The sequence below is a fragment of the Callionymus lyra genome, chromosome 10 (genome assembly GCF_982586985.1).
Source record: "Callionymus lyra chromosome 10, fCalLyr1.hap1.1, whole genome shotgun sequence".
In the NCBI taxonomy this organism is placed as follows: Eukaryota; Metazoa; Chordata; class Actinopteri; order Syngnathiformes; family Callionymidae; genus Callionymus; species Callionymus lyra.
In genome coordinates, this window is record NC_141827.1 from 26,722,839 (window position 1) to 26,735,404 (window position 12,566).

The 12,566-nt window shown below is 37.4% G+C and overlaps 1 protein-coding gene across 2 annotated transcripts in view; it reads right to left on the bottom strand.

Moving 5' to 3' along the window:
* The window catches only part of LOC148071275 (metabotropic glutamate receptor 4-like), a 232,898-nt gene that overhangs the window by 45,583 nt on the left and 174,749 nt on the right, over positions 1–12,566 (bottom strand). For both annotated transcript variants that reach the window (XM_087800960.1, XM_087800961.1), the window contains exons 4-6: positions 11,552–11,687; positions 11,256–11,410; positions 10,992–11,126 (exon numbers count right to left, since the gene is read on the bottom strand). In XM_087800960.1, the coding sequence (XP_087657086.1) occupies positions 10,992–11,126; positions 11,256–11,410; positions 11,552–11,687 (426 nt within the window). The remainder of the gene's footprint in view (positions 1–10,991; positions 11,127–11,255; positions 11,411–11,551; positions 11,688–12,566) is intronic.

Below are 12,566 nucleotides of genomic sequence, written 5' to 3' on the forward strand. Positions count from 1 at the left end.
CTAATCCGCTCGGCGGGTCACTTTTTACCTCCGATAGCACTTTATTAATCCCCGCTCCGGCGTCTCTGCGCTTGTTTTGTTATTGTTAATTGCTGCGACGAGTCTGGCTCAGCACGAGACGGAACGTTCCGTCCCGCTCACACACCTGTCAACGTGTCGGCTGTCGAAGGGAGATTTAAACATTCAGGTGTTCTCGGAGATTAACAACAAACTAATGAGCTCATGATGGAGCCGCATTAATAAATCTATTGAAATTCATGGCAGAAGGTTGCGTGAGAGCAGGTCGCGCCGGCCTTTAGCATCATCACCAGTCAAGTCAAGAAAAAGTGCAGAAAAGTTGAGCTGAAAACCAAACTTGTTTGTGTTTCTGTGCACGTATGGCTCTGGGCTGTTCTGGTTCACCCAGTTTGTAAAGGGAATTGTGGTTTAACCTGATATCATTAATGCACTAGTGGCTACATATAAGAAACAAGTTCCATTTTTTGTTAGGTGGGTGAAGCAGTGAATCAACAAATATATGTTTACCTCAACTATGAAAATAAATTAATAAATGACTTTGTTAAGATATATATGATCTTGAAAAACATTATGCTTCTGGACTTAAATATTTTTTACGCAGCGTCTCCAAAAAAATGAATTCATTTCTTTTTAGATATTGTCAAACCACCACTAGTAATTTAGGTATTATGTAATTATGTTTATCTATTTTATTTCTTTGAAGTTTCAGTTTGTACTGAACAGTGAGCGATGCTACAGTTTCTTAATAAGCATTTATATTCAGCTCGATTGTCTTTAACAATTCAGGTTCGTCTGGATTTTCTTTTTATTATGTTGTTGTTTTTTTTCCTTTTAATGATGTCTGTCAATTGTGCTAAATGCATTTCAGTTATACCTTTGTTTAATTAAAAGCAGAACATATAAATGTATACATTATTGGAAAGGTTAACGCGCATATGTCAAACCCCTGGCCCGGTGGCCAAATCTGGCCTGCCAAGTCATTTTATGTAGCCCTCTGGATAGTTGGCTCAAACTTTATATAAAAAAACAAATAAATAACAACAAAAAAAACACATTTTTAATCATGAAAGCATTTTCTCTAAATGGATTATATTCTGTATTTGGTATGTCATTATTATTTCTAATATTTTTTTATTGTTTATATTTTGGCTGTCCTTTTTTTAATGATGAGTATCCACTGTTGTACTCTCATACAACTTTTAAATGTTTTATTAAATTACTTTCTATTATCTACTTTTGTTAGTTGATGATGTTTCCTATATTTACAGTAATAGCAGATGTGTTGTTGTACCTTTCAGTCATGTATCAAATAGTATCTGTCGTAACAAGTCATATCCTGAGGCCTCTTATCTCTTCGTCATATATCACATATTGGAATATAATATCATCAGCTGACATCAGCCTCTCATACCTTTCATTTCTATTAAATCTTCTTTTTTAATATGAATTATATAGAGCCTCGATCTCCTCTCGTCTTTAATCTGATATTCTCGAGCACATTATTGACCATGTTGTCTTCTCAGTTGTATCTGCCGTTAATCTGTGTCAGTAGAAAAATATTAGAGGGTTTTCATGCATCAGCCTGTCGACTTGAGAAGCAACATTTATCTTCTGACGGGCATTAGCCACTTCACTTTGGAGGAGAGCAGACCCAGCAATCAATGCAGGTTACCCATGTTGGCCATCTTTCATTTTCTCAGGCTGTCATTATCTGACGCTCTGCTGAAAGCCTGGATTATTGTTGGGGGTTACAGCCGGGTAATTAAAGGCCGCAGTCCTCGGCTGCTGCAGTTTTGCCAACATATTTGTCCTGCGGGGAATCCCACCGGCCACCGGTGATATTTCTCTCACAGTCTGGCGGCCCACCCACTCTAAATCTGCATTGTTCGCTCCGTAAGACATTTTTGCTTTTCTCCAGCTGCGTCCTGCTTGGCATGTTGACACATTCACATATTTTATTACTGGCAGTCTCGTTCAGACAAATCCATTCAGATTAGGCAAAGCAGCTGCGAGGCGTGGGCGTCTGTCCCTCCGAGGCCACATACGAGACCGTCAGTGACAGCGTGTGGGCTCAGACCTATGAACTTTTCCCCCTAGTGTCTGGCTATAATCCAACAATCCTTTGCTGCCAAGACTGCAGCAACAGATAATCATTCAGAGGAGATTATCTTTTTTTTTTAAAGTTCACATGGAACTCATGTTTCAGTTACTGGGCCTTATAATGGGTAGTGATAGGTTGATGAGGCTTCATGAAACAGCTGATGTGGTATCATGATACAGTGTCTTCATTTTCACAGAGTAATACTCTGGCACCTTGCGGTGCAACACTACTTATATTGACATTGAAACCAACCAAAACCATATTAAATTATTGTTTTAACCAATTGGTCAGATGTGTCAAACTCAAGGCCATTTCTGGCCTGCCAAGTCAGGTTTTGTGTAAGTGTTTATGTTGATGTATTTTCCTATAGAGATCCTTGTGTTTAGATAAGGAAAATATATTATGGATCTCAAAAATTAGCACAAACACAGAGATAAAATAAATAAATGGGAATATAATATTTCACTCAGACCTCTGGTTTAAATTTCACTACTTTATAGGCAAAAATACAAGTCCAATTTATAGCTACTGGCGCTGAGTCGTCTTCGTGTTCATCATCATTTTAAAAGAAGTAAATATCTCTATACAGCCCGTCTGTTACATTTATCTTATATTATAGCCTCTACATGAGGAATTGTCCAGGAAAAAAAAATCAAATAAGTCTATATTTTAATTTTGTTTTTAGCAGAAGCTTCTAGATTCTCAGCTCCTGCCTTAAAAAGTTTTCTCCTCCTTTAAACATATTACAAGTGTCATGATTGAAGCTGATGGCCTAGTAGCCTCCATAAAACAAGCTTAAAATATAGTCTTGCTAAAGTTTTTCCAGAACATGTCGGGGCTTCAATACAAGATGGACGTTACAGACGGAGTTTAGTGTGTAATTTTGGAGGAAGATGAAAACAAAGTAAACTGAGCTCCAGTCGCTATGTTTAAATGAACGTAAATTATAAAAAGGAAGGGATTAAAATAATCCCATAAAAGAAATGTTGATCTCAATGAGACTTACCTGGATAAATAAAGGACATGAAAGCGAGTAGAAAATTAGTAAATTTAAATTTGGGGTGAACTTACCTTTTAAGTTATAAATTAACCTTTGTTTTCTTATAAAACATCTGGGTAAAGTTTGCATCACTGAATATCAACACCTTAGTTGCCAAACTCGGAATTTTCTAAGATTATTTTCATTCTGGCATTCATTTTAAAAACTGCCATCCTGTCCAGGGTGTCCCCTGCCTCTCGCCCTATGATACTGGGATAGGCTCCAGTCTCCCCCCGACCCCAGTAAGGGATAAAGCTGTAGACAATGAATGAATGAATGAATGAATTTCAGTTTTAAATAAACAGCTAAAATATATACACTTTTATATACAAATAATAGCATATATTTCTTACATTTCCTCCTAATCGTGTCGAATTTCAATTTGTTTATAAAAAATATAAATCACAGGAAAATAATCCTTCCTCAGGACGCGAGACATTCACTGTACTTCCAAGCCAAAGTTCAATCATGAGTTCCACTCCAGGCCTTGAAAGGGATAAGCAGATCAGTACATCACGTGTCGTCTTATCTTCATGGGTGCTTCCTCGGGTCATTAATAAGCAGCAGAAATAAGATGCAGGTGAGACAAGCCCGCTCTCTCTTCTTGTTCTTTCTCCATTAATCAATATCAATTTTTACATCTCCATTCATTCCCAGATAAAAAGTGTCTTGCGTCGCTCCTGCTGCTGCTCCACTCTTGCTCTGGTTATCCTTTGATCAGGCTGAGTGAGCGGCTCAGGACTCTGCCTTACATCGCGGCTACTGCTGTTTCCAGCTGCCTCACAAGTTGGAGTTTCGGCTTGACGCCAAGCAGAGAAGCTTCTCCTTTTGACCTCCAGCTAAAAAAGACACTCGCACCTCCTGGGGGGTTAGTTTAACACCCACAAGTTTGAGAAGGTGCTTCTTTTTAGAATAGAATAGAAAGCGAAGTAGCAGCCATGACTTTTCTTATGCTAAAACAAGCTCTTGTGTCTTAGTGAAGAGGAATATCTTTTATAATAGAATATGTACAAGGTTTTTCTCAATATTGTGACTTAATCTCTCCTGTGTTTTATGGGTCCATCCTTGGGCCTCCACAAGTACATGAATCCTTTATTTTCACACCACATTTTTCTATTATTACAGCGATGCTCTACTTTTATGTCCATATCTCACATTAAACCTTTACACTTCTAAAAGAATGCACTACGGCGTCGCCGAAACACATGTTATCTGTTCTATTTGGAAAATAGTGAAACATTTGTGTCATATAAAGAATCCAGTGCGATTTTCCTCTTCACCTGCTTTTTATTTGATTTGATTATGTTGAAGACCAGCAGGCCTACACATAACTAGTTCGCATGGAAAGCAGAAATTTGGAAATTTGGTGCTTGACTGCAACCAGTGTTGTGGCTTAACGCGCTCATTGAACGACAGTTTATTATCTAGTCCGTAATTTGGGGAAACGTGAACGTAACGTAGTGTATTTTTCATGAAGAACGCTACTATGTAGGCATTGATTCTGGTGTCTGTGAACGTCTCACCATCACCTTACATTTATGTGCAGACTTGCCCGTTTCAACTTTCAAAAATAAAATGTCAGTACCGCTAACGCATCACTGCTACTGTGGACTGAATACACACAAATGCTGACCCCATGTAAACCTGGTTCTTTAAGGTTGAGTTATTAGGTTATCTAAATAATATACACCCACTTTAATAAAGAGTTACTTTTTTATTCTATTTATCTTATTTTATTCATATTTATTACATGCTTTCGTTTCTACACTGTATTCAACACACCATATCCAATTCCAATTTTCTTAAAATCCTGGCAATAAATATTAATTCCTTTTTATGTGATGAATGAAATTAGACGCATATTGTAATGTTAAAAAAAGATTAAATAATTGCCATCTGGGGTCTATATATGGGCAGCTACAATAATTTAAAAAAATGTATCCATACCTAATGGCAACATATAGAAAAAATAACTATGGACTGGTTCATATTAAAAAAAAAGGGTTGAATTATGAACTGAACAAGTTCATTTTAAACTTGGTAGACTGAACTCTAAACTATTTCACATAGAAAGTAAACTTTCCCAAAACTGGCAAATAACAACAACCTAAAAGTGCAAAATGTTGAAAAAACAACAAACACTTCAGCATCACTAAAGCATCTAGGAGTGAGTGAAGAAGGTGTAAATCATTCACGTGAGGTTGGTTTGGAATCGTGATAAATAATTTGCCCATCATCAGTGTAGAGTTACAAACCAAGTTGCCTTAGGTACAGAAAATTGTTTTCATAGTCTCCAGCAAGACTGACTCTTTTGAACTGATGGACAGACCTTTGCGCCAAAGTTGAAGCAGATGACCGGAAATGATTGGTTGTTATACATGTATCACACTGTTACTCACTCAAGTACATGTCATTTGTATTGTTTTTGTAATTGTAACCCACATTTCTATTAATCATACATCAGATATATTAAACAACACCCCCCCCCGTAACAGTCAAGAAGCACATAACTTGAGGCATATTTTTTTTAATGTTCTATATTTTCATGTCCTCAAATTGATATTAAAACGTAAATGTGTTTTTTAATTTTAGATTTACAGTTTCAAGATTGTTCCCCTTAGGATGTCTTCAGATAGAATTGTCATTGGCTAGCTAAGCCAGCAAGTATACCATTTGTTTTAAGTACATATTGTATCTATTCTGCGTTACAAAGGGCAAGATTTGCTGAAAAAGGCGAAACCACATCAAAGTGTGTGGAAGCTGCTTTGGACCTTGGCTCCTTATACTCTCAGCTGTCTGGGATTGTCTCTGTAACATGCAAGAGTTATGATGCTGATGTGTAAAACTTTGGCAGAAACTATGATATTTATTTTCATTTTGGAGAGCTCATGAAAAAGCGCCAGTTTTCTAGATAAACAGCTATGAATCTGAATAGTTCAAACGTATTTATTGATGCTTATGATTCCATATCAATCCGGTCTCCTCACTTGAATTCAAATAAACTGCAATATTATATTTGAGTTTTCTCTGCTGACACATAAACCTGCAGACGCCCCAATATTTACGCTAAGAAAATGAACTTATTTCACCCTCCGCTTTTCTTTTTTTTTCATAAACCAATAAACACATTGTCAGAATTCTTCCTAATTATGGCTCAAGGGAACCTAAGCTCTGAACTCTCTAAAGATTCAATTTTGTAAGTAACTGTTCACACAATAGAAGCGTCACACGCGTCTTCAGTCTGTTCTTATTTCCCATATCCATGACTGCAAACCTGCTGCTGATGGAACCTGGAACTGCTCCTGACCTTCCCAGAGGAGCCTCCTGACTCTCATTGGTCTAAAGCCAGTGGGAGATCTGGCCAAATGAGGACTTGTGTCAGCTTTATTCACCTGCTCGCGACTCTCCGGAGGGTTCGCATATGGGAGTTACGGCCTGTGAATACACCGGCAACTGTTTGGTTACCTTAAATTAGAATCTCTCCTGTGCTTTTGACTGAGTTACACTCTTGTGCTTGTTTACTTTAGTTTGCCAAGTTTGAAATAAACATCAGGCTGATTTGTTTTCGGAGTACCATATCTTCCTATTTTTATATTTGATACAGTTCATACTTTCTACTTGACATAAAACCGAAGGGAACGGATTGTTTATTGATCATTGTTAAAGGCCAACGACAACTTTAAAGAGCAACTAATATGTTAAATGAAGTGTCTAAATAAATGTTGGACCTCTATTGTATGTGTCCGTTTCTACAAAACTCTCTTTTCATTTAAATGTTTACATTAGAACATGATCTTAAGCCCCACCCACTTTGTTTACCTGTAGGTTAAATCTTGTTTACCATAACCTTGTGAACTCTGCTGTGATTGGTCAAACTTTAAGATTTGACACCGCAAGCCATCAATCCGGGAAGTCTCAGCCTCCAAGAGACTTGTTGTATAAACGAAGCAGGTGTGATTACAGCTGGCTCGAGGAGGCATTTTTTCATCTTGATTTTAATGTTGAACTCAAGTTTTTGTTCGGTAAAAACTATTTGAATTTGGAAAACATATTCCTAATTGTAAATCACTGAACTATTTAGATAAATCTGACTTTTATTTGACAGAAAATCTCTTCATTTAAAGATGATCTGTCCGCTGCATATGTGAGTAAGTTGAGCGTTAATGAAGCAGATTTTTAAATCATGAATAATGGCTGTAGTTTGTGATGCTGTTATGTTTTATTGATGATATCTAGTAACTCCAATTTATTTAACGGATGATATAAATTGTAGAGTCTCTAAGTAATATCTCTGATGTCTCTCATAATTTCTAGTTTTCATCGCTGCGGTCGGTCATAAATGCATCGGCTGATATACGGTTCCATCCTAACAAACACTGGTGTGTGAGTGCACATATTTGTCTCCCGGCCCTTGCACTGGCTTCGGTGACATAGAGACTCACAACAGGACGGTCATTACATTGATTCTCTGGTGTTTGTTTACTTCACGTCCGAAAACACATAAGTCAAGTAAACAGGAAATTCGAAAATGCCCCCCGAAGTATGAACACAAGCGTGAGTGATTCTCCGCCACCGAGTCCTGTTAAGACTCTTCCCTCCATCTGCTTATCTCTCTCCCTCACTGCTAACTGTGTTATGTAACATAACACAATGCTGTTGTGTTATCATGCAGAGCATTAATGCGAAATTTTCATATTGCCTTATTAATATGGATCCACGGCAGAGGAAGCACTTGAATATTTCAACAGGAGAAATAGGAGAGAACAGCTCTCATCCACCATCTGAGTTATTAAAGGGCTCAATGTTTAATCTTAAAGGGAGGCTATTATGCTTTTGAGAGTTATTGAATGTCTTAGCCTGATTTTCATTGAATAAATGTTTTTTCTAAGTTGTGCTAGTAACATGGCAGTAAAACAAATATATATATATATATATATATATGTATATATATATATATGTATATACAAATTATGTACTTAAAACAAATGGCTTACTTGCTTTCTATAAAGCTGAGAGATCTTGTTGTCTTCTTGCATTGAGTCAGTTTTTATGCTGCCGTTTCAAACGTCTCCCCATTGATTCATTGCTCGATCTCTGTTTTCTCCTTCAACAGCCAGATTGATCAGATTTCATTTAAAAGCTGCATCATAAGAGTATTGGAGTGCTTTTCCATTTTGAGGGCGTATTCATAATGCCGAAATCGACTGTTGAAAACAAAAATAAAAATCCCTTTCTTGTTCTTCTTGTTTGAATGGTTGTTGCCATACAGCTTTTTGATCCACCACCTCTTGTTTAGGAAATTATTGTCTTCTTTTTAGATAGATGGATAGACAGACAGACGGATGGACAGATGGACGGATAAATGGATAGATGGATAGATAGACGGATAGATGGAAAGATAGACGGATAGATGGGAAGATGGATGGATAGATCAATGGATGGACGGATAAATAGATGGATAGATGGGGGCAGGAGTGGAGTAAAAGTATAATGATGTTCTATTCTATGTTATTCTTTGTATCCTTTGTCTTGTTATTTTTCTTTGATCTATGTTCTTTATCTTTAGACTTAGATTGTATCATCTTGTTCTTTCTCTTTATTTCTCTTTGTTCTTGTTCTTATTTTATTTTTATTTATTTTTTATTGGAAAAAAACAATTTTTTAATAAATAAAGTTCTACCTACCTACCTAGATGGACAGATAGATGGACGGATAGACTGATAAATGGATGATAGATAGATAGATAGATAGATAGATAGATAGATAGATAGATAGATAGATAGATAGATAGATAGATAGATAGATAGATAGATAGATAGATAGATAGATAGATAGATAGATAGATAGATAGATAGATAGATAGATAGATAGATAGATAGATAGATAGATAGATAGATAGATAGATAGATAGATAGATAGATAGATAGATAGATAGATAGATAGATAGATAGATAGATAGATAGATAGATAGATAGATAGATAGATAGATAGATAGATAGATAGATAGATAGATAGATAGATAGATAGATAGATAGATAGATAGATAGATAGATAGATAGATAGATAGATAGATAGATAGATAGATAGATAGATAGATAGATAGATAGATAGATAGATAGATAGATAGATAGATAGATAGATAGATAGATAGATAGATAGATAGATAGATAGATAGATAGATAGATAGATAGATAGATAGATAGATAGATAGATAGATAGATAGATAGATAGATAGATAGATAGATAGATAGATAGATAGATAGATAGATAGATAGATAGATAGATAGATAGATAGATAGATAGATAGATAGATAGATAGATAGATAGATAGATAGATAGATAGATAGATAGATAGATAGATAGATAGATAGATAGATAGATAGATAGATGGACGGACGGACGGACGGACGGACGGACGGACGGACGGACGGACGGACGGACGGACGGACGGACGGACGGACGGACGGACGGACGGACGGACGGAAGGACGGATAGATGGATAGATAGATGAATAGATGATAAATGGACGGATAGATAGACGGATAGATGGACAGATAGATAGACGGATAGATAGATGGATAGATGGACGGATAGATGGATAGATAGACGGATGGATGGAAAGATAGATGGATAGATGAAAAGATGGACGGATAAATAGATGGATGGATAGATGGATGATGGATGGACGGATAGATGGATGATAGATAGATGGATAGATAGGCGGATAGATGGATAGATAGACGGATAGATAGATGATTAGATAGACAGATAGTTGCATAAGATGGTTCAAAGCTTGTGAAAATGCATGAACTGCTCTTTTTCTGGACTGAGCCTGATTTTTAGGGGTTTTAATGGCCTTATTTTTCCAACTACTTCCCTATTTATTAGTGATACAACAGGAAGGATCATTGGAAGGAATTTCAAACGAAGGCTTAGTAAGGCTAGCTAGAGCACTGTAGCTCGAATATTGTGCACGTCACAGCAGTCAGAAGTGCTCCTGCGTTTTGAGCCCTTAGCAGCTTCCGTGTTCGGAATCTGTTGAAATTGGTCGAAAAATTACTTTACCCTTTTAAGATGACCTAAAAAAGTTTTTTATTGGGTATTGTTTTTATAGTTTAAGCCCTTTGTAACCCTGGTCTAGAAAAGGGCACTAAAAATATTACTTACTTACTTACTTACTTACTAATACACCAGGTACTTGGTGTTTCTATATTGTCCAATAAGTTGTTGATTTTTTGGAATATATCTACCCACCCATCCATCCATCCATCCAGTTTTTCCCTACTTCTTCCATTATGGGTGTCACAGGGAGACTAGAGCCTATCACATTATCATAGGGCAAGAGGCAGGGGACACCCTGGACAAAACGCCAGTCTGTCGCAGGGCACACAAAGACATACAACCATTCACATACACACTTGTACCTACGGACAATTTCCCCAAAGATCTTAATCAGTGTACGTTTTTAACTTTAAAAACTATGACCAACACAAATGTATGAATATTGGGCAAAGCATCATGGGATGCCCGGAATAATAAGTCCATTCCTTCTTCTTATTTAGTTTTAATTTTGAAAATATTAAATGTCTGAGTCCAACCCACGTAATAAAAAAAATAGGGTAACATCCAGAGCAAGTCAAGGGTTGCTCTCTCTTTTGACAGGGTTTAACTTCCGGTGAGTTACACAGCAGCAGCAAAAAGTGATAAGGAACCACACTTCTATTCGTGGCTTTGAGTTATTCTGTGCGTATCATTTGAAAACTCGGCCAAAAGTGCGTTGCGGTGAGAACATTGTCAATCACAGCCACATCTCTTGCACACGCTCGGACTTACTTGTGCATTTCTTGAGCCCTTTCTTCACGGCGTGGCGGCTGAGTTTGCAGCTGAAGTTGTTCTCCCAGAACTCGGCGAACCAGATATTCCGTCTGTTGTTCTCCAGCGTTCGACTGATGAAGTAACGATCAAACCCTACGAGGAGCATCGACACAGTCACGTCAGTTTGAACACGTGTAGAGTTTCTCCTGTTTGTTTGATTGTTTGTTTCTCGTGGAAACAAAATAACATCTTGTCAGCCGAACAAACTTATCTGAACCGTACCTCTGATGGACTGCCGTTTGGGTAAGATGGTGACCGCTCCCTCTCCTGTCTCCTCCTGATTCAGAACCGGGGATATCTTGGAGCCCCAGCTGTCCGATCCCACCCAGATGAAATGACCTGTCTGGTTGGCCTTCTTCGCCGCGTGAAGGAGTCGCCTGAGGAGGCAAGGAAACAGATGTTGACGAGGATAAGGTCAGTCACCCAACCTGCTCTTCTTTCATTTTGTCTTTTGAATTTATGTCGCTCTAGTGACTTCTCTGGTCTTCAAACACACACGGAACATCACAGGTTCTCACTTGATATCATCTTCGTTGGCAAATATGATGACAACTCTCGCGTTAAGATTCTCTTTTAGGCGACGGATGACCTTGTCGAACTCCCCTGGCTTCGGCTCCCTCGGGATCTTCACGGACTGGGAGATGCAGACCCCCCCTGAAACACAAAGTAGACATCCAATCAGAATCAAACCCCTTCATTAATTCAATAATTATTATAAAAAGAAACAGTACAACATGATTTACAGTTGTCTGAACTACTTTTCATTGCCCATAGTAGCTAAAGAATTCACTGCAATGGAATTCTGCTTTGCTTTGGGTCCATGTTCATGTGTTTGACCTCATTTTTGCATTTTTCTCTAAACCAGCATTTATTTCTGAGTCCTACCTTCCATCAACAGTGGCTTTAAAACTTAGCTAATTTTTCATAACATTTTTATCTAAGATGAATAATGTTTGATGCACACTGTTCCTAAGAGACCATTAAACATTACAACAAAAAACACCAAAGCTGATTTTGATCTTACGGTGCAATATTTTTTACTTCCTTTTCTCGTGGTGGCTGAGCTAATTGTCTGGTTAGTGAAGTATCACCAGGTCAAAGTGGTCTAGTTCGGAGAAATACGTATGTAAGAATTAGAACCAAGTTTATGTTCCAACATACTGAAGTCCCTCGACTGTAAAAAATATTTTTTCTATACAGATCGGTGGATATTTTTTAAAATGCTTGTAAATATAAAAGTTAACGTCAAAAGCAGAAACTATTAATCCAAATATTGTGGATTTCTACAAAGTTTGTTGTTTATACAGAAAAAGGGGGTTTTGTAGCCCTTTCAAAAGTGGGCGAATTAACCAGGATAAGGTTTAATTTACGTTCCCTACAATATGAAGAGTTAGGTTTGAAGAGCTAAAGCCTGAGGTTAACAGACGATGATGGATACGAAGGAGGTGAGGATGGATGGATGAATCGAAAGATGTGAAGTAGATGTTGATGGATGGACCCTGAGAGAACACAGTCGAGGAATATGATGGAGTA